At 31.8% G+C, this 23938-nt stretch overlaps 1 protein-coding gene across 3 annotated transcripts in view; it reads left to right on the forward strand.

Annotated features, from left to right (window-relative positions):
- LOC145296749 (syntaxin-5-like) overlaps positions 1 to 23734 on the forward strand; it is a 49399-nt gene extending 25665 nt beyond the window's left edge. For all 3 annotated transcript variants that reach the window (XM_080142781.1, XM_080142782.1, XM_080142783.1), the window contains exons 4-11: positions 1110 to 1165; positions 3367 to 3476; positions 10332 to 10406; positions 12420 to 12476; positions 15728 to 15797; positions 20380 to 20474; positions 21801 to 21922; positions 23488 to 23734. In XM_080142781.1, coding sequence (XP_079998907.1) covers positions 1110 to 1165; positions 3367 to 3476; positions 10332 to 10406; positions 12420 to 12476; positions 15728 to 15797; positions 20380 to 20474; positions 21801 to 21922; positions 23488 to 23647 — 745 coding nt within the window. In that variant the 3' untranslated portion in view covers positions 23648 to 23734. The remainder of the gene's footprint in view (positions 1 to 1109; positions 1166 to 3366; positions 3477 to 10331; positions 10407 to 12419; positions 12477 to 15727; positions 15798 to 20379; positions 20475 to 21800; positions 21923 to 23487) is intronic.
- Positions 23735 to 23938: the final 204 nt, after the last annotated feature.

A 23938-nucleotide genomic window follows, 5' to 3' on the forward strand; every position in this document is an offset into this window, starting at 1 on the left:
TCTCTTAAAAAATCACTTAATTTGATCAAGTATTTAAAAAAAATTTTTTTTAAGAGGAAAATCGAATTTTAGTCAGACCAATCACTACACAAACATCTTGGTATGTTAACTAGGAAGAGAGGGGGAGCACCAGGGGAGATAACTTCGTTTAATTCTTGAAGTTTATCAAAACACACATAAAGTTCTAATAATTTTATTAATAAATTTTTAAACGATTTTATGAAAGAAAAAAAATAAAGAAAAAAGAATACCAAAAATTGTTCAAGATTGTAAAAATAATCTCATCAAATTTTGGCAAACTTTAAGGATTAGAGGAAGTTATCTCCACTGACGTCGCCCCCTTTGTACCCATCTGTTATCGCCCCCCCCCTTCTTTCCCGATCTGAACTCCCTGGACTACTTCATTTGGTTATATGTCGATAACATCATCAACATGACATCTCACAACACCAAAGCCAGCCTGATCACTTGCCATCTGCTGAGTATTCGCTGAACTCCTGCTGGCACTTGTGGAAAAGGTATGCTCCCAGTTCAGGACCCATATCGAGACAGTGATTGAGGTTGAAAGTGGCTACATTGAATAGATATCATCTCTACTACATAATCATGTTAGCTGAATTTATTTTTTCAATAAAAGTATTAAAATAAGGCTGTAGTGTTTACTTTAGGATGATATTGGCATCATTCCACCCTGTATGTGTGTATATATATATATATATATATATGATTTTCAGAATGTGAGAGATTATATATAATAAATTCCACAGCCAAACAACGTCGGAGCCCACAAGAGCCATGACAGTCAACGAACTGGAAGTCCAAGAAATTCTTGTATGCGGGGCGTTTGCTCAGTTGGTAGAGTGCTTGCCTCACATGCAAGAGGTTCGGGTTTCGAATCCTGAGTTCGGATGTGTCTAACTGATGAGCCCAAGTGAGTGCGAAACTCGAGTCTTGGACTTCCGGTTCATTGACTGTCATGGCTCTTGTGGACTGCGACGTTGTTTGGCTGTGGAATTTATATATATATATATATACATTGCATGTCAGTGGGGTTCTTGGATATACACGGATTTATTTTTAAACTTTTATATATTTTTTGTCTCCTCTAGATACATCGGCAAGGACTTAGCAAATACTGTTTGCAAGCTGGAAAAACTCACTTTGCGTAAGTATCAGTCCCTTGAATATTTTCCTTGAATTATAAATAAGACAATTGATGCCAACAGTACAATATCAAATGCATGAAAAGAAGAATCTTGGCTTTACTTTCAGAAGCTTCGTAACTCCTACTTCCTTTTTTTTGTCCTTTAGTCCTCGCATTCCATCAGCGATATTTCAAACCTGGGTCAAAATTTATGTATCAAACACTTATCATTAGCTAGTTTTTGACCTTGAAATAATGGATTTTTTTTTTTTAAAACCTCCTTACCTTAATTACCTTCATGCCTTGACTGAAGTGATTTCCATTAAAAAATGTCTAATAATACAAAATTAATTGTAAATTTGACAATCAAGCAAATGTACAGATATATTTTGATTTCAAGGTTATGAGGGCTTTTTGAAGTTTGCCACCCGGCCGATTGTAAAATATGCTTAAATATGATATTTTAATTTGTCCAGATTTCATATATATCATTACAGAGTTGTGATTTCAAAAGTAAAAAAAAAGTATTTGGGTGCCATCAGCTAGAATCGAAACCGAAACTGTAGCATTCAAAGCTGGTGACGTTACCACTGTACCAACATGACACGCATATGAACTGATTAAAAATAAACAAATGTACAAAATGTATAACGACTTTTCAATTTTGACCCCTTTAAAACCATTGTGAAAATATGGAGACAGACATAGCGAGTTTTATAAATTAGCTAATCAAGACGTCCAATTTTCTCAACTCTACACATTAAATTAGGCTGTACTTTGGCAATAACGCATCTAATGTTATCTTCTAACTGGTCTACCTGACAGATCTTCCATCTTTAGCGCTGAAACCTCAGCAATACACCTGGCCCTAAATATCATAAATGCTGATTTAAGCAAACAACGTTATAATATTTTCGAGCTCTTTATCAGTTCTAACTTCATTAAAAGAAAAGAACACTCACAATCCGCTAATAACAAACCTATTAAACAGACTTACATTAAAATCCAAAAACAAATTATTCTATGCTGGATTCCAAGCCATATTGGCATCCTAGGAAACACAAAAGCTGACATAGCAGCTGAAGAATGACTAAACCTGGAAATTTCCAACATAAAAATCTCCTATACCAACTTTAAAACCAACCATAAACCTATACATCAAAACAAAATGACAACAACAATGGAACACTTATACAAAAAAACAAGCTACGAGAAATAAAACCCACACTTGGAGAATGGAGTCCCAAATCCAAACTAAATTGGAAAAAAGAGGTGATGATAACAAGAATAAGAACAGGACACACAAATATCACTCATCGATTCCTATTGAAAGGAGAAAACCCACCCGAATGCTTAACCTGCCACGAAAATTACACGGTTAAACATTTCCTAATAAACTGCATCGACTTAGCCCCATTATGCCAAAAACATTACAGCATTAACAACATCAAAGATCTCTTTGAAAATATAAATGAAAAAAAAAATTCCAAATTACTTGAAAGAAGTAAATCTTTTCTCCAAAATATGAATCTACTTTTCCAAAAAAAAAAAACTGTTTTCAACCCCAATCCTTTACAAAACTCCCAAACTGAAAAGTAAAGAATACCTATTCTATTAAGATTCCCCTCCTCCCCCACTTCCAAAAAAAGAAAAAAAAACTCCACTTCTTTGGTCTTAAATGACCATGCAGCTGTTGATAGGCCAACAAATCGAACAATCAATCAATCCAACTGGACTATTGTGTCTGGTTTATCAGTGTAGACATGGGACTTTACATATCCCTAGTGAAAATAATCTAATGGGATTAAATCGCATGAATGAGGTGGCCAGTTGATAGGTCTATTTTTTTTAATTATTCGTTCATCAAATTTTTCTCTCAGTAAATTAATCATATTGCATGCTGTGTGGCATGTGTCTGTGTCCTGCTGAAACCATATGATGAATTGCCAAACCTAAGCTGAACTCAAAGTAACCGATAATTGCCAAATCTGCAATTAAAGAAAATAGTTGTGAATTAAAAAAAACAAAAAAAAAACGTATGTATAAAGACGGTTTGTTATTGAAAATGTGACATGCACGGATTATTTTTGCATGATATCAAACGAAAACTGTATTTGAGGTTCATTGACAAAACTGCTGGATTTCAACAACAATAATAATAATAATAATAATAATAATTAAAAAAACTATTAAGAATTTTTCTTTTAATTTTTTGGTTGCAGTTGTCAAAAGTCAACACACCTCAGACTGTCCCGCTGAGATTGGAGAATTAACAGCTATCATTAAACAGGACATCACAGGATTAAACAAGCAGATTGCAGTGCTCCAAGGGGTGAACATACAAATTTTTCTTTTTCTTTCACTTAACCTGAAAAGGGTTGATATACCGTAAAACAAAAATCAACCAAACTAAACTCCATGAATGAATTTTTAAAGATATAAAGAACTTGAAGCATGAAAGCTTTTTTCAAAATAACTGAATTTGGTATTAAGTGACCCAAAAAGGGTTGATGTCCCGCGAAACAAAACAATCATACCAATGAACTAATTTTTAAGATTGAATAGTTTCTGACCTTAAATGACTCTTTAGAGGTTGATTGGCTGTTAAAGACCACCAACCAACCATCTTTCACTTTTAAATTAAACATTCTGATTAAGCATAGAATTGGCACTCCAATTAATGTTAGCCTCTGGAAAGAACAGTTTTAATCTGACACCATATCTGTGTTCATGAAAATGCTGTAAAATTTCTTTGTGCTTATTTAGAATTAAACCTATTTTAAAAAACTAAATCCCAGAAAAATCTTTATGATGTTCATACCCGTCATGGAATGAAGATGTTATATTCTGAAAAACATGTTAATTGATAAAGTTTTATATATATTCTTTATGTAAATACAATCTTGCCATGATGTGCAAACCGTTTCAACCATATTTGATTTCATCAGGCAAGAAAAATTAAAATACAAAAATTAAAAAAAGGTTCCAGACCTTTTTTTAATTTTGAGGAGAGAAAAAAAAATGCCATGATTGACAAGAAGTAAAAATTTAAGTTCTTAGGGGTTAAATTAAATTCACCATAAAATTTGATTTTTTAATTTTTTGTTAAAACTAAAATTTAAGTTCTTATGGGTTTAAATTAAATTCACCATAAAATTTGATTTTTTAATTTTTTGTTAAAACTAAAACTACTCGATCAATTTATATGAATTTTGGAATATGACATCTCTATTCTGTGTCAAAGTTTTCCAAATATTTTTCTGTATTTTTGTTTTGAAAAAGGTTTAATTCAAAATAAGCACCAATTTCTTTATTTATAGTTTATAAGTGCATTTACAATCTTTTTCATAAAACCATTACTTATCTAAATAATATTGTGCAAAAATAAGTGTGCATATAATTCCCGAAATTGTTTTTACATAATTTTCATATGCCATATTATCATTTTTAATTGTTGGATTGGTGTTTCTTCGGTATTAATCCAATGAAACTTCAAGTGTTCATAAAATAGTGCTCAATAGCATGTTGAGTTGTATTAAAGTATAATTTCTTTATTTATACAAACATTATTAGCTACACATATGAATACATGTTTCAGCTGCGATCTCTTTCAAGATCCAATTTCTTGAGAATGGGATGTTTTGGCATATCAAATTAGGCCGAGGGACAATTCAGTATCGACCAGGCCAGTACATTTTTATAAAGATTTTATAGATTTTTAATTTTTTTAATTTTTTTATTTAATGAAAATCAATACGAAAAACTTTAACTGTTTTTAAGAAAAATCATGTTTTTGCAAAACTTTTTTTGGTTGATTATTTTCTAATTAATTTTTTAAGGTTTAAAAACTTTACAAATATTTTAGTTCCCCTTTTTCTTTTCTTTTTTTTTTTTTTTTTTTTTTTAATTAAAAAAAAATATGAAAATGTAATCTGTTTTTGTGTTTTAAATAAACATTGTTCAAAGTTTTTAATGTTTATATCACTTTAACTGATTTTAAGGAAAAATCATGTTTTTGCAAAACTCTTATTTATTTTATAACTAGCCTGAGTGTCCGGTGTTGCCCGGGTGTTTGAAGGTGTGTGTTGAGCAAAAAAAAAAAAGTGGTAGTAGGCAGGCAGGCTCGAACCCGTGCGTGAAGGAGGAAAAGAACGTGAAAAAAAACAAAAAAAAAACGTGACGTCTTTGCTGTTGGCACCTATCGCCAAATCGGAAGTAACCTAGGTTTAAATTAAGGCTAGTCAGTCGAAAAGAGGAGATGACTTTTGAAAATATCAGTAAAAAAAGCAACCGCTCCTTGTAATATAGTGCCCAGTTGAGGATGAAGGAATTAATGTTTTTGGCCAATTTTTCAATATTTGTCATCCGAAGGGTCGAGCTTTAAAACAATACCTATCTCATGAAAATCCATCACTGCTGTCGAAAGTTTTATGCAGACATACAAACATACATACATTTAAACAGACATGTGAGATTTATATTATAGATTAATTTTTTAAGGATTAAAAAGTTTAAAATATTTAAGTTTTTTTTTTTTTAAATTAAGTAAAACAATATGAAAATATAATCTCGTTTACGACTGAGTGTTTGTTTTTGTTGTGTTTAAATAAACCCGGTTATTTAAAAAATTTTTTTTTTTTTTTAATCAAGTTAAATTTTTTTCTTTGAATAATTTTTATTCAAACAAAAAATATGTGCGTTAACTGAATTAATTTTTAAAAAAATATAAAAATGGCTTTGACTATAACGACGAAGCTCTAACTTTATGCCGAATCGACCATACCGAAACGTACCAAACCCAATTTCCTTGCAGCTGAAACCTGTATGCAGATGTGCAACTAATGTTTGTATAAGTAGAAGTATTATAAAGAAATATTATTATTCTTTATTATTCTTATATTGAAGTAAAGAAACTTATTTTACCATTTTAATGTACATGTTTGTGATGTGTAAATTAGATGATGCTGAAAACGGTCTTTCTCTAAATCCTCAAAAAGTTATGAAGAAATATTAGACAATGGTTGAATCCACATAATGCGAGAGGACACAAGAAATACATGGGAGATAATAAAGAGAGATGATAAATAAGCACCAATTTCTTTACTTATAAATGAATTTGCAATCTTTATTTTTTTTCTTAAAAAAAAAAAATTATTTAAATAAGATGTGTAAAAATAATTGTGCATACAATATAATTCCCCAAATTGTTTTTACATTAATTTTCACATGCAATATCACAATATCATCATTTGTAAATGCTGGATTGATGTTGTTTCCTAGATATTCATCCAATGAAATCCAATGTTTATAAATTAATGTTCAATAGCAAGTAGAGCTGCATTAAAATATAATTGCTTTATTCATACAATCATTATTAGCTACACGTGTGTATACATGTTTAAGTTGCAATCTTTTTCGGGATCCAATTTCTTCAGGTCACAGATTGAAAGAAATAGCAGCTGAAGCATGTATGCAGACAGGTAGCTAATAATTTTTTGTATAAATTATAAAAAAAAGTATTTTTCTATTAAAAAAAAGTATTATCTATCTATCTATATATATATATATATATATATATATGTAAATATAAAAGCGAAAATGTATGTATGTATGTACGCTTTTCCTCGATGTCCACAAAAGGCTTCTTTCAGAGAAGGGCTCGCTTGGTTCACAACTTAAAACTTTTTATATCATTTATAAATTGTAATATCTCACAGTTAACTATGGAGCTTGCCTGTCTTTAATTTTATTGACTTTCAAACGTTAATTATTCGACATTTCCCGATCGGCACACGTTACATTCGGTTTTCGGTATAAAAAAAAGCGAAACTCGACTTTAATCACTGGCCGAAAGCCAGTGGTCTCTAGAGAGTTAAGTAACGTTTGGTCAATGTCAACTTCGTCATATCAGACGGTAGCTTTCATTTCGAGACGAGACACTCCCCCTAATAAATAGGGAGCTGGTTTTCCCCGAACTTAGTTATAAACAAACAAACCGATTTATTTATTTAAAAATTGTCCTGCAGAAAATCGTAACTGCTGAATAGATATCGCCGTCACGTCAATAACTCGTCAAAAACGCGCACCTGCTTTTTTTTCACACTTTACTATTTTCCAACTGCGCATCAAGGCTCCGTTTTTTTATAACTTGTAAAAAACGGGCACCTGTTTTTTTTCACATTTTACTATACGCGTCAAGTCTTCGTTTTTTTTGTACACACACCTACAAACACCCGGGCAATGCCGGGTACCCCTCGCTAGTATATATATAAAAGCGAAAATGTGTATGTATGTTTGTATGTCTCGCAAAAACTTTCGACACGGGTCACAGATTTTTGCCAGATCGGTATCATTTTAAAGTTTCAACCTTTGCCCGACAAATATCGAAAAATTGGCCAAAAACATTAATTTCTTCACCCTAAAATCATCAGTTTTCTACAGGTAGGGGTCAACAAAAACCGTCCTCTCATGACAAGTTCGCTTCTATGCATGCATCATATGACATCGGAACATGATTTACTTTAAATATTTGAAAAACTGACACAATTTTGTCGACGTCGTCTGAGCTCAGTTGCTTAGAGCACGGCCTCATTATCTAAAGGTTTTGGGTTCGAATCGTGGTGTGAGATGTTTTTTTTTTTTTTTTTTTTTTTAAATTTTAATATTGAAGCGGGGTTATTTAAGCCATTTTTCACATGTTTTTTTTTTTAAATTATTTTTAAGATTTTTTAAAGTTTTTCTGTTTCACATTTTCTTTTTTTGTTTTTGCCATTTTTTTCATATAACATTGTTCGTTTGCCTTACGTTAGTTTTTTTACTTCGCTTATTCTTATGTTTTGATTAACACCCCCCCACCCGAGAACACACACCTCCAAACACCCGGGCAATGCCGGGTACGCCCCGCTAGTCATTATAAAAAAAGTATTTTTTATTAAAAGGAGTATTGTTTTTATTATTATAAAGATGTATTTGTATTATTATAAAAAAGTATTATACAAATGTATTTTTATCATTATTAATAAAAGTATTATTATGAAAAGAATTTTTATGAAAAAGTATTTTTATAAAGTATTTTTATTCTTATAAGAAAGTATTTTTTAATATTATAAAAAGTATTTTCATTACAAAGATTTATTTTATTATTATAAAAAAGTGTTATCATACAAAAAATATTTTTATTATATTAAGAATTTATAAAAGTGTTTATTTTTAATATTATAAGAAAGTATTTTTATTATGAGAAAATATTTTCATTATTATAAAAAGTATTTTTTATTAATTTTATTATAAATAATTTTATTATTATAAGAAAGTATTTTTTATTATTATTCTTAGATTAAAGTAAAGAGGCCTGTTTTACCATCTAATTTACACGTGTTAGTGGTGTGTATGTACAAATAGATGTGAATTAGATGATGCTGAAAACGGTTGAATCTACATGATGAGAGAGAGCACAAGAAATACACGAATAGCTAAAAGAGACTGTTTAATTATACATCCCGTGCTAGAATTATGTGCAAATCGATATTTTTGTTCTAACTCCGATAGTTTTTTAGCACGTTATATGGCAACACTAACACACGCGCAGATCTAAAATTTTAAGCTAATCTGCACAGTAATAAACAATTGGCAGCCATTTTGGTGATTTGCATTTTTTTCAGTGTGCCAACTTTATATGCAAACGAATGCTAAAATATGGTGAAGTGCTAAAAGATCATCAAAACATTGATTATTCTAGGAATTTGTAAATTGAGAACAGCAATAATAAAGAACAAACAACTTCAATATGGTTTCATAGTACAATCAACATCTTATATAATTGCCATTTTTATTGACAAGAGCAAAAAGCCTTTGGTCCATTGAAGATGTCAAACTTTCGATTTCATATGATAAAATGTCTTTGGCAGCAGTCAGAATAGCATTCCAGACGTCATCCTTGGAGTTGTATTGCCTTCTTCTGGAGTAAATATTTTGTTTCAAGATGCTCCACAGGTTTTCAATGAGATTTAAATCTGGAGAACAGGCTGGCCACCGCATTATTTTCTCATGTCTGGCAAAAACTCTCCAAATATTCAGTGGCTATCCTTGCAGAATGAGACTGTGCATTATCATGCATGAATACCATCTTTTTCCGGAATGCTAAATTCTTCTTGTGCCAGGGTTCCAAGTGTTCCTTAATAAAGTCAATGTTGAGTTTGGCAGTAATTTTCACTCCATCTGCAACTCTGAATGGTCCTACCAGCTCATTGCCAATGATTGCAGCCCAAAACATCACACCACCACCTCCTTGGCGATGTAAACCCTCATTATGGTACCATCCTCCCCTCCACCTATCGGGTCCATCGACACTCATCGGTGAACAAAACAGTTTGAAAATTCACCTTCATGTTATCTCTTGCCCTCTCCATCCTCTTTTTCTTGTGGATATCCTTCAATTGAGGGCGGACCTCTGGCTTTCCAAATTTTGCAATCATCCTCAGGATATGGCAACGAGTTGATTTGGGCACATTAGGAATGCCAATTTTTTCAAAAGCTTGTTTGCTAGTTTCAATTGGGTTATGGCAAACTTTTCTCTTGATCTTGCTCAGTGTTCAATATGACAGATATGATTTCTTACGAATTTTCCCTTTGTCAGAACGTCTGTTACAAAGTTGAGTTAGTACAATCAAAAAATATTGTACTAATGATCATAGTGTAATTCTATGGCAATTTCTACAATTTGGACATTTTATTATGGAGCCTTTGAACAATTTTAGACTTCTCAGCTTTACTTAAAGCACCTTTACATCCCATCTTACATATAAAGTTGGCACGCTGAAAAAAAACTGCAAGTCACAAAAATTGTTGCTGTTTGCTTGCTATTGTGCAGATTAGCCTAAAATTTTATATCTACGCATGCGTTAGTGTTGCCGTATAACGTGCAAAGTTTCACAAATTTTCATTGAAAACTATCGGAGTTAGAACAAAAATATCGATTTGCATATAATTCTGACACAAGATGTAAGTTATGGCTTATCAAAACAATTCTAATAGGTTTTTTCTTTTACACATAAATCAATCCCAGAACTAAAGCATATTTTTAACGTGTACATTTTGTTATTAATGTATATATAGTAATAAACGCCATAAGGAAGTCCATGTTGAATAACTGTATCTTAAAAGATATTCTATTTTGTCTTGCTGCCAGATTACCCAAGCTGAAAGCTATCACCGTAACAATCATCAGAGGACACACTCCAAATGCATCGTACTTACTCTTCAGGTGCGTAATCATTCTTTGAATTTTTTTACATTTTATTATTTTTAGTACTTACTTTAAACACTTTTTATGACAAAATTTGGATTCTTTTCCACAATTATCCCTATATTCAAAAAAATCTGTATATTGTACATTTCCATGATGAAACAAAAATATCATGTTCCAAAAATCACCTTAATTGATAAAAGTAGTTTTCTTTTTAAGTAAGGAAATAAAATTTTATGAGTATGCAAGGAGTGACTGACTCCCTGCCATTCTTAAAACAATCTAAAAAAACAAAGGAACATAACCCAACAATATAACTTATAAGATTTTTGTTGTAATGCCTATGAATTCCCATAAATCGTGTATAAGTGATTTTCTTTATAAAAATAAAACTATTTGATCAATTTATATGATATTTAGAATGTGCTATATTCCTTTTGCCATGAATATATACACCATACATATTTTTCTTTATTTTTGTTTTTTAATATAGGGTTAATTTTGAACAAGAAACAGGCAAAAAAAAAAATGATCTTCTTTTATTATTTATTTTTACAACTTTGATGTTTGACATTTTAAAATAAATTTTTTTTTGATTTCGACTTTATATTTTTTTAAAAATATATGTAAAATTATTTAATTTCATTCTTTTCAAAACACTTTGTATTTGTTTAACCTTAATAACTCATATATTTTGAATGTTCTGAAACAAAAGTGTATCCACTATCTTTTAAAACAAAATTTCCAAGTTTGTGTATGCATTTTGGAAGGGAGATAAACGTTGACTGAATCTGTTAAATTGGACATGAGCTGTTTTATTTTTTTTTGTTGTTGTTTTAATAAGGAATATTGTTTTTTTTTTTGTTTTTTTTATAATTATTTGTAAAATTGTAATTTTTTTCAAATGCGTTAAACTCCTACTGATGAGACTGATTGAATATACTTTGGTTTTATGTTAAACCAGAAAACGTATGATTCAGTTGGAGTAAGATTGTTTTAAACTAAAAGCTCGTTTTTCAACAAAATAAATTTGTCAAACTAATTTTTCAATTGAGTTTTAAAACGATCGTTTTGGTTGAAGACGATATTGGTGAAAACATTCTGATAAAGATAATTGTCCAAAAAAATGTCTTTTGATAAATACAAAGAAAGTTTTGGTTCTTGTCCAGAATTTCCCCTATATTTGAAAACAAAAATAAAGAAAAATCTGTATGATATATGCCGCTATCCATCCAGCAGCCGAGATTGAACTCACTACATGAGTTTGTAGTGTAATTCAAATCTTGTCGGTAGCTGAATGCTTGATACTTCGCCAGGGCTATCAAGGGTATTTTTTATCATGACGCCATCACTAGATGGGGTGCCTGCCACGACTTAAGAGAGTCCCATTTAGCCTTGAGAGAAGGATAGACAGCACTAGTTTCCCAACCTGGTATTTTACCTCACGGTACATACAGCACCTTGCCTTCCCAGATAGTCACTCATCTGGTACTGGGCAGGCTCAACGTTGCTTAACTTCAGTGATCTGGCGAGAACCAGTGTGTCAACATGATTATGCCATATTAAAACATAATACGTAGCAATTATGAAACAAAAATATCATATTCAAAAAATCATGTAAATTGATCATATAGTTTATTTTTAAATAAGAAAATCATATTTTATGAGTATCTGAGAAGTGACTACCTTGCCTGTCATTTTAAAAAATATCTTAAACGAAAATATCTTAAATGAAGGGAGACAACTCAACAATAATTCATACTTACTAGATTATTGTTGTAATGCCTACGAATTTCAGTTAATCACTAAAAACTGATTTTCTTTATAAAAATAAATCTACTCGATCAATTTGGAATATGATATTTTTGTTTCGTCATCTTACGTACATTATAGATTTTTCTTCATTTTCGTTTTTTAATAAAATTCTGGACAAGAACCAAATCTTTTCTTATTCTTTGTGCTATTATTATTACATGAAAATAATTATTACAACGAGACAAAAAAAAATTGTCTTTATTTTTTTTATTCTAGTCTCGATTGGCTGCAATGTCAAATGATTTTAAAGTTGCACTTGAAGCTCATTCAGAGGTAAGCCAAAAACTTTTTTTTTTTGTGAAAATATCTTCGATTTGTTTTTTCTTTTTTACAAGGGAGTCACCATTTATCAAGGTGTAAAGGCCACTCAAGGATAAGGGTTAATGAATGTAAGGTGGTAGTATACTAATCATTAATGGTGGAAATTTGATTATTTAAGGGGACGGCTTAACAAGAACTTGTTTCCAGTAGACTTGAAGGTTACCATATTGTAGTCAGTCAGGAAGCAGGCCAGCTGAACAGTGCTTCACAAGTAGGAAGTTCTAAAAATGAAGCTGTGTTTATGGGAAAAAGAGTAGGAGAAATTGCTGATAGTGGTTGTAGCTAGTCGAGTGTTTTTTTTTTGTGAAAGTTTAGCAAGGGGGCAGCATAGATTGGAGCTCAGACGAGCACTTGCCATGAAAATAATGATAGAGCAGAGACAGGCTCGCAACATCTCTTCTGTGGGAAAGAGGCTGGAGAGAAAAGAAAAGGGCATCATCTACGAGGTTTGGGAATTTTTTAGATGAGGAGTGATGATTTGTATTTCTTTGGACTACTATTCTCATCTTGGATGTTATTCTTACAACGTTTCTACTCTTCTACTGATGTAACCTTCTTATACGACATAATACCATTGATGTCACTACCTCAAATGAGAAACCACTGTTTTAGAATTTAACACAATGCACTTGAAGTAGGTTGAAAGTTACATTGTCTAAAATATTTTGAGAATAACGCCCAAGAATAATCCAAAATAAAACTAAATCGACTTAACAATAATACATAATTTTGTGTAGCTCGTGATAATAGTTATACATGTGTGGGCTTGAAGTTGTACTGCTTCAATTCATACATGAAGGAGACAACAGACACTTTTCATTTAAATTATTTCTTTGTTTTTATTTTATCGCAAAAACAGAAGATGCTTATTGACCATAGTCTTGAAAATATCAAGGCTGTAGCTAGGAGAAAACGGTCAGCAGGAAGAGTTCCAAAGTCTGCAGTTCTTGAAAAGAAGAACTTGAATAGAAAGTTGAGGTATCAAAACGGGCGCTATTTTGCAGTTTGTCACTGTTCAGAAGGAGATAACTCTCGTTTACTAAAAGATTCGTTCATTTTTTTTTCATCTCATAATTTAGGACGCGATATTTTTTTATTAAATCAAAACATTTAAAAAAGAAAGCTGTGACGATATTTTTCTTTTAACGTAACAAAGTTGATAAAATTAATAATACAAAATGTAGTCTTTACGCGACTATTAAGAGAATCAGTTCAGTTTTCATGTCATAATTTATGATGCTAAAACCAATATTTGCATTCGATGAAAACATTTAAAAAATAAAGCTGCAACAACTTTTCTTTTTTTTTTTTTAATTAAAAAGTAAATGTTATGCTAAGGTTTAAAAAAAAAAAAATAGTCTTTTAACCTTAAAAAATAAGGATGAAACTTTTAACATTAATAATTACTTAGTAAATGAGAGTTGTCTCCCTCTGAACAGTGACAAACTGTAAAACAGAGCCTCAAAAAAAAAAAAACGTTGGAGATCACAAGACCAATGAGTCAAACCAGCTGGAACAAAGGAAGCAGAGAATAGATCAGACTACTCATGGAAAAGACTGAGACTAGCAACATCACATCTGTAAGAGAGAAGTTGCAGAAAAGAAGAAAGGGTGGGACCAATCAAAACATGACAAATACAATTTGTTTTTGTTTTTTTTCGTAAGGGGAGACTAGAATTACATTTGAAACCTAAAATAACGATAAATTTAATTTTTATGAGACCACTCTGTACTTTCACCTAACAATTTCATAAAAAAGACGAAATATGACAAATTATATTGGTGGGGGGTGGGGATTACATTAGAAACATAAAATGATGAAAAATTTAATTTGTTTTTTGAATGAATTTTTGGTAGATCTTCATTTTTGCGATCATATGGGCATTCACTGCCATTTTATTGAAACAAAAGTTGTAATGATCTATTTTTAATTATTTTTTTTTTTTGTGCGGGGGGGGTGTGTCCTTTCCAGTGCTCAATATCTGGAGAATAGTTTCTTCTCTTTGTAGCCCTTCTGCTGAAATATCTGGTGGAGAGAGTATCACATAATTTTTTTTTTTTTTTGTGGCGATTACATTTACATGTTTTTATCCGTTCTTTTATTTTTGGAATTGTTGCGGGGGATACCCATGTTGCTCATGATGAAAATGATTAGTATAGCATGCGTGTTCCAAACGGAACTTCATGTCAACCTAGGCAACGCCGGGTACCCATGCTAGTGTATAATATAAATAAATGGGAATCTACAATTAAAATTTAAAAAATGGCTGAAGGGTTAGTAGTAAATAAGTAGTTGTAATTTCTATTTTACCTTTTTTTTCAGCATGAAAAAAAAAAAAATCAATGTGTGTGTGGAGGGGAGTAACTGCTCTAAAAGGCAAACACCAGGAATTTCCCAGAAATGGAAATCATTTCATATTAAATGTATATGTGAAAATGACCCCCCACCCCCATTGTTCTTAATTAATTTTTGTTGTTTTTTTTGGGAAAGTTTTTTTTAAGGTTTTCACATGTAATCGTCTAAAAAAAAAAAAAAAAAAAAAAAAGTAGAATTTTGTTTCTTCTTGAAAGAGCCACTATTTTATAAATAAATTACAAATGCACCAACATTTTACAAGTCAATTTATTTAAAAAATACTTGAACACTGAGAAAAAATGTTTTTTTTTTCTTCAGTTTATTTATTTATTTTTTTAAATAAAAAAGATATATATTATTAAGTATATTTTCTGATAACAGAGCATAACCATTACAACTAATGTTAGCAAAACTTTCACATTGGAAAAATCCAAATTCACTTAAAAATGATTTTCTTTATAAAATTAAAACTATTTGATCAATGTATATGATTTTTGGAATACAATATTTTTTTTTCTGTCATAGGTACATGATTTCTCTCTTTCTCTCTCTTTCTCTCTCTCTCTCTCTCTCTCTCTCTCTCTCTCTCTCTATATATATATATATATATATATATATATATATATATTAACAAGGGGAGAATTCTAGACCAACACCAACTTTTTTATTTATTTTTTTTTTTTTAACAAGGGAAAAATTCTAGACAAGCACCAATTAATTTAAAAAAATTTTTTTTGTTACATGTCCATATTGAAGAGAGGCATGTTAAGCACACTGTTTTGGTGTTTTTTTGTTTTTGTTTTTCTTTTTTACCAATCTTTAAATTTGTTTTGTTTTAAAATTTCAGAATTTGAAACAGCAAAAAAGACATCAAAGTTCACATTTGTTCAGACAAACAGACTCTTATCCAAAAAAGAGTAAGCATCATTATTTTTTATACAACTTTTCAGTGGACTTGATCAGAAAGCACCGATTTTAACTAATTGACAAAATGCAATTATAAATCGACAATTTGAAGATTGCTAGTATAAATTTGACATTTCGATAATCAGAGTTTACTGATCTTCTATAGTGGAATGGCTAAAAAAATATTGAACTCCTCTGCGAGCCGTTTGATATTCAGGTTGTCGGACATGTCATGGTGATTAAGACCTAGAGCTCTCAGTCTATAAACAATGAGCAAAGATCCGAAATTAAGCAAGTTAGGTTGTCGTGGCTGATTCTTTTGTGGCATTGCAGTTTTACAACACATTGGTGAGACCATAGACTGATTTTTGATTAAACAAAATGGGGCCATGTATTTCTCGTGCCAGAGCCCTTTTGTTTATAATTGATTATTAAGTTGCTTCTTCTCACATCCAGTTGATTCTTAGGCTACTTTTCTCACTCACTCTCTCCTTGAACCATGTTAGGTCACATTTGTTTTGCAAAGCTAGTAGGTTGAGCTGACATCCAAGTGCATAAGCTAACCCCGACTAAATACAATTTCTTGTTTTATGTGTCTGTGAACTTAAACCATCCAATATTTAATATATTTCACTCCTAGCTAAAAAGCTGAAGGAGATTGTCAAATAGAGTATGTTAACAGTCTCTTTCAAAGACATTTCATTAAAGTTTTATGAAAAATAAAAAGAAACTAGCTGTCCTGATCCGGTGTTGTTTGGTAGCATATTTAGTTTTGTTTTTCTTTGTTTTAATCAAGCCATTTCTTTTTAATTATTTTATTTTTTTTGTTGCAATCAAAGGGAGGTAATGTTTTAGAAATTTTAAAATGAAAATCGATAATTTTGATTATTCAGACCACTTGGACATGTTGCGCAATGGATAAAGTAATAAGTAATAATCACTTCTAAGTGATGGTCTTCTGGAGGTTGAAGGTTTGCCACTTTTTCATTATAATAGCGAAAATTGCAATATTGCATTTGTTGTGATGTTAATGGTTGAATAAATGACGAGACAGGCACTGGAACAATTAAACAAAAATACATAAAAAGGCACTGCAACAATATCTTTGCTCATGGCAGAACTAGTTGTGAATGTCCATCCATTCGTGCATCTGTCATTGACTCTATTGTAAACCGCTTCTTTTTACCCGGAAGTGACGTCATGGACGAGTTCATTTTCCTGGTAATAGGGGTGCGTCCCCAACAATTTTAAGTAAAACCAATGGTATCTACTTAATTATCATGTTGCAGTAACGAACATGTCCAAAAATTATGGAAAATGATAATCTACAAAATTGGTTATTAATGAAAACAATTTTCAAAAACAATCGGCGAAAATTGAGTTTTGCTAAATTGGTCTAAGATTTTGAAAGTTTTCAAAAAATAATTACCTTCTAAACTTTGATTTCTTTTTTTTTTTTTTTTTTAGCAAAACGCAATTTTCTCTGTGAAAACTTTTTATCTGTAATTATTTTCTATCTTATCATTTTTTCATAAGTTTTGGATATGTCCATTACTGCGACATGACGATCAAGTAGATACTTGAAATTCAATATTTCGATTTTTGAAATTTTGCTATTATAATGAAGAAATGTCGAAGGTTCAATCTGCAGTGCAGGTGATACTAAGAATATGATTAAGAATTAAGGTTTCTACCTGATCATGGCTAATGGAACAAGAGCAATCTACCTATCATTTATTAAATAAAGCAATCAGTTTGAAATTCTGTGCATATTTCTGAGTTCAACATACATTAAAGTTTGACAAAATGCACCTGAAGAAAGTTATGAAGCTTTGTTAAATTGATATTCAATATAATACAAATGAAATAAAGGGAGGTAATTTGCACAAATACAGAATTACGTCCCTTATGTAATCATAAGCGAGAGTTATGAGACTGTCAAAAGTAAACACAACGTCTACTTTCTACTCTCCTTGATAATTTGGATTATTCACTATTATTCTCTAATGGATAAAGTATCAAGTAGTCGGCTTCTTTTTTATCTTGTTTTTTGGTCCCCAACAAAAGTAGAGTGGACCTGTAAATTCACCTTTGTCTGTTTGTCCGTCCGCACATTTCCCCAATAACTATGTCTTGGAATTTTTTGAAATTTTGCGCAAACATTAAACATGATATGAGTAAAAAAGTAACATAACCGATTTTCCGGAAAAATTCCGGTTGACACCTTAGGGGTGCCTTTCGGGTTAAAATTGACACTTTTATGCTTATTAAAAAAAAATTGATACCTTAGATTTTTATAAAACTTTCTGAAAAATTGTAGCTAACTGATTTCTATATAATTTTGTTTGTCTATACTTCATGATAACTCTTGAATATGCCCCAAGGGTTCTTTTAGGGCTAATAAAAACACTCCATTTTTGGGACTATTTTACGATATTTGTTCAAAATTTTCTGTGTATGTCTATTTAGCAGTTTTGCATGGTGCTGAACTTAAATTTAAATATGTTAACATCTTGGGTACTTTTGGGGCTGAAAGGGAGGGGGGAAATGATGAACTTAGTCATTTCTTTTTTTTTTTGCATGGTGCAGAACTCAAATTTACATATGTTAAGGCCTAAAACTGCATTGTTTGTTCATTTTCACTAGGATTTGACGTCCAGTGGGGACTTTTGGGACTAAATGGGGGGGGGGGGAGAAATGCTGAACCTCATTTTTTTTTTTTTTTTTTTTTTTTTTTTTATGCGTCGTTCACTGTGCAATCACGGGGGACCAAGCATGCTTCACTTGTTTTACTCGCATTCACTCCTAACAAGACATATCGCGACTTGGACGTAAGGGGCTACTATTTGGGACCATGCCTAGGAAAGATTAACAAGATGTTGGTTTACATTACATTTAAACTTCTGCATATCAGTACAGTCAGGGTAGCAGGAAGGGAATCCCAACATGTAGCTGTTCGAGGGAAGAAACTATTAGAGTAGAAAGCTTTCTGGCATTTAGGGACCTCAACAGTGAAGGGGTGAGATTTTGTTGTTAAGCAAGTTTATAGTAATAATGTACATCGATGGGGCACAAGTGCAACAAATTCATCAGCACTCATGCCACTAAACTATTTGTAAAACAGGCACAGAGATGCAACATTGTGGCGATGGGACAGGGGTTGGAGCTTAGTTCACAAAGTGGGGCCTATTAGATTGAGAACCCTTTTTTGGACCTTATCCAAGAGGGAGAGGCTAGTGGTAAATGCGCCAGCCCGTATATGGTAGCAATACTCCATGCATGGGTGAATGGTGGTCTTGAAGAGGTACAGATGTAAGTAGTTTTCTAGCTTGATAAAGAGAACCCACCTTTTTTTGCAGTAGCCTTTGCAATGTCCTCACTGTATTTGTTCCAGTTCATATTGCCCATGAATGTTAGGTCGAGGAGTTTGAAGAAAGAATTCTGGAGGCTGAAGGTTCAATCCTCAGTGTTACTTCAGATTTCTACTTGGTCATGGCTAAGAGAAAAAAAAAAACAATATCCCTTGTGCAATCAATAAAGGGTTCAGTTTGAATTGACCAAGTTTAATATAAAGATCATCATCATCATCATATATGAATCTAAAGATTCTACTGATGACATTTGTTTCACTAATATTTTTCTAGTCGGAATCCTTTCTAGAACAACATGAGGTACATGCGCAAGGGACCACGTGAAGATTGACATCGTCTCTAAGTGAAAGTGATTTTTATGGAACCAACTGGATTCAACCTTGAAACATCCAGGTCATTAATCCGTGTCGTTAATCACTAGACCACCATCACTTCCCATCATAAAGATTGTAGTTTGACCTTGAGGAGGTCAAAGGTTAGAAAACATGAAAATGACATATGAGAACAATAGTTCAAATAATATAAATGGAAATAATTTTTCATGCACGAATATAGTTATGTCCCTTGTGTTATCATTATTTCACTGTATAAAATAAATGTGCTTGTGTAGAATAGTGCATTATATGTTTGCATGTCATGTCGAAATTAGTATCAATTCCAAAAATGATGAAAAAATGATCCAGCTGAAGATGTGCTGGATGCATTTTTAACAGAAAATCAGCCACAATTATATTCTAACATTTTGTGTTTAAAAATGGCAAATTGTAATTTAGTAAAAAAATTAATTACAGTTACCTCCCCTGGATCTTGCAAACTCTTCAACATTAAAACATACTATAAAATTTTATGCATCAATAAACTTTTTGGCCTTCGGGACAGGATCAAAGTGTAGTATCTGTTCTTCAGATGCTGCGCTTCAATTTCTTGTTCTCTGTCAGTGGAGGAGAAATCCTTCACGACTGAGACAATTTTTATTTTTGTTCCTTTTCTCCACGTTAAAAAACGACCTTGGTGTCTAACTCTGTCCCGTGAGGAGGCATTGTAAATAGGAACTTAATAAATTTTATTTTTACTTGTAATTTCGACATGGCACATAAGTATATAATGTTTTCACCTGAAATGCGTTGGTTTAAAGCATCACTATTCTGCACTAAAGTATGAAAATAAAATCTTGTTAAACTTGAATTTCAGATAATACTGTGGAATTAATGTTTGTTTGCAGATTTATTCATGCCAGAAGATCAAAAAGATCTAGTCATCAATATGGATTCTTCCGAACCAAAGCGACAACAAGACCAACTCTTAATTGAGCAACAGGTGCGTAGAAATACTGATATTGTAAGCACTTACGCCGGTCTTTTAAAAATTCTAACCGCTGCTTTAAGTGCAATTGTTTATATTTCTTGATTGCACTTGATTCACTGAGTATATTTGCCAGATAATTTTTTAAAGTCTTTTTTAGGAGTTTAGTTGTTTCTGTAATTACTGCAATGATAGAAGTCTATCCAAGATTCCAGTTTGTTTGCATGTCGTACATAAAACCTTGGTATTTGATTATCTTCTCCATATCAACTCTATTTAAACCAGCTTAATTAGAAACACTAACTCTTGACAACCACTGTTGACCCCAGCACTGTGTGCTGTGGATTTCTTCTCTTTCATCTTCTACTTGTGTCATTGTCTCACACACATTTGGTGGCTGCCGAGGGGCGCACAGTGGTTCACAAATATAAAAACAAAATAAAACATAAAAAACAAATCTTGATACATTCTGCAAATACTAGTTGCACTCTTGGTGTGTGCGTGACACCATTGACCTTTAAAATGCTAAGGTCCACATTTTTATAATCTGCTGAGGCCTCTTTGTTGTCGGTTGATATTTGCTCATCTCGTCTTCTCTCAATCTATTCTAAGCCACGCTCTGCCTTCTAGAGTCCAACTTGAAACTGTCCTCGACTCCAAACTAGCCACAACTGTTGGAAGCCCAAGACTGTCGGAAAACTGTCACAAAATTCATTGCCACTTTTAAAATTAACTGTAAAATATATTGACTGATCTTTTGTTCGCGTTACACCCACATCTTGATTAACGGTCCTATTTTAGCTTTCTTTTGTGCTCCTTTGCAAACAACTTTGTATATTTTTGTTCTGCTGATAAACCTTTTTCATTTTTGATAGATTTTTCATTTCTGTTACATTTTTCTTACATTTTTTCTTACATTTTTTTTTTGTTACATTTGTCCATTTTTTTTTTTTTTGTTACATTTGTCCATTTTTTTTTTTTTTTGTTACATTTGTCCATTTTTTTTTTCCATTTTTTTTTTATTTTTTATTTTTTTTTTTTTTGTTACATTTTTTCAGCTTTCTTTATATTTTCTTTCCTCTTCGTTTTTTAATTCCTAATACCCTTGGGGGGCAGGAGGCATCGATATTATCACCCACCTTTTCTGAGGTCATAAGAGTTGAGCACGTCTTCAAAACTAGCGTCATATCATTACTCTCCATGCAATGCATGTCTTCAATCCTTACAAATAACAACTCCTCTAGACTACTGTTCATTAATTTCTCTCAAAGTTTGCATGACTTTAGCAAAACACTATCCGTGCTCGCCACTCGACTTTATTTTCATTTTGTCCAAATCCAGATGTCTCATTACCAAGAAAGAAGTGACACGATGCAGAATATCGAGACAACCATTGTAGAACTCGGAACTGTTTTTCAAAGACTGGCGACAATGGTTAAAGAACAAGAGGAACAAGTGCACAGGTGAGTGGATATTTTCTCTTTGCTATTTTTCAGTTTATCATGAGGTATTCGATCAAATGATATCATAGCCGTGATACATATTCTATTGTTTGAAATGCGTAAAAATTGAAACATAGGTCAAAATTGCACAAAATTTAGCATGATTAACCTATAAGTCTGTCATAGTGAGATCCAAATACATGACTGCTATTAAAATAATATGTAAAATAAAGATAAAATATCTAATATCTTTATCTCTACGATCATATAAAGGGGAACTTTGTGTGTGAGTGAGTTCCTTATGGACTTGAAAACAGCTGGGTCGATTTTTATGAAATTTCACATGAAATTTCACATGAAGGTACTTTATGTAGCTGATAATGTTCTTGGATAGGTTTAGTATTAGAATCGTTGATAAGTATCGATAATCGGAAAAAATCCGATGAAAGAAGGAACAGACGATTTTGACCAAAGTTAACACCTTACACAACCTAAGAGCATACTTGCATTTGAGAAGTTATATTACCACACAAGCTGAAAAGGCCGACATAAAATCAACAGTTGATATAACATGGGTGTATTCAAAATGAATGTTTCTGTTTTAAGCACAATTGCACCATGATACTAGATTTTTTCATTTTAAACTAAAATTTAAGCCATTATTTATTTAAAAAAAAAAAAAAAAAAAAAAAAAAAAAATTATAAAATAAACAGTAGGTTATCTACAGTGCAATGTCGACTACAAATGTATTGTGAACAAAGTCGTTGCAAGAGGCATGTGAAGCTTCCTTCCGGTGCATTGAGGTGTGTCCCCAACTAGAGCAATTGATTTGATTGAAAAATAGGCGGTTTCACCGATGACAAAAAAATTTGAAAGTGTGAAACGTTTGTTGATCATCAACGTCAGGTTTTTCTGCTTAGTGCAAGTTTTATATTAAATATATAAATCCAATATATATGGAAAATGTATGAACGCAGTATAAATAGAAAATGTATAAATTTATATATCTTAAAAGTAAAATTGTCTGTCTGTGTGCCTGTCAATTTTCAGTCTACAGACTTGAGATTTGACATAAGGAGTATTGAGGTTTGGGAAAATCTTTTTAATCGGTTTTTGGCCAGAAATTTGGCTGTCAAGTAGTTAAAGTTCAACGATTTAACCTTTGAAAACTCTACTAACTTTGGGTCTAAACACTTGAAATTTTAGATGTAGGTTCCTTGAACATGGATCAAAGTTTTTAACTTGATTTGAACCCAAAACAAATGTTAAGGGGTAAAAATTGGGGTCGAAGTTAAAAAAATTTTACCTCTCAGCCAATTTTTAGTGTAAACATTTGAAATTTTATATAAAGTGTATTCAGAAATACAAGAACTTAATGTCTGTCAACTTTGCTGACTGAGATACAAATGTGATTGGGGGGGGAGGGGAAATTGTGAATTTAATATTTCCTTGAGACTTCTTCCTTTGAAGGAAGCTGGTTCACTCCACTTAAGGTAAGTGCTGCTGACTGGCACTTGTGGTAAAATATGCCGTCTTGCTTGAAACATTTTAAAATTTTTTGCTTTTTCTTTTGTTGTTGTTCCAGAATCGACTCCAATATTAATGATGCTGATATGAACATCGAAGCTGCACACGGTGAACTGTTGAAGTATTTCCAGTACGTATCGAGTAATCGCCGGCTTCTCGTCAAGATATTTATTGTCTTAATTGTCTTCTTTATAGTCTTTATAAAATTTTTAGCTTGAAAATTTTTTCACAAAAACAAAAAAAAAACATCAAAAAGACAAAACCAAAGTCACAAATCCATATAATAAAATAATTTCTAAATATCATCCTGTTTTATTTTTGAATTAATTTTTTTTTTAAAAGTTCTGCTTTTGAACTGTTTGATTGTGTGATTGATGCCTCTTTCCCTCAGTGTTATGGCGGGGGGGGGGTGATTCAAAAATATAATAAAAGGAAATAATCTGATCAGCAGAAAAGATATGATAGGACGTGAGGTTAGTAAAAAGACAATGGGCAAGAGGTTTGGGTTA

The sequence above is a fragment of the Euprymna scolopes genome, chromosome 17 (genome assembly GCF_053919585.1).
Source record: "Euprymna scolopes isolate OS-2025 chromosome 17, ASM5391958v1, whole genome shotgun sequence".
Lineage (NCBI taxonomy): Eukaryota > Metazoa > Mollusca > Cephalopoda > Sepiida > Sepiolidae > Euprymna > Euprymna scolopes.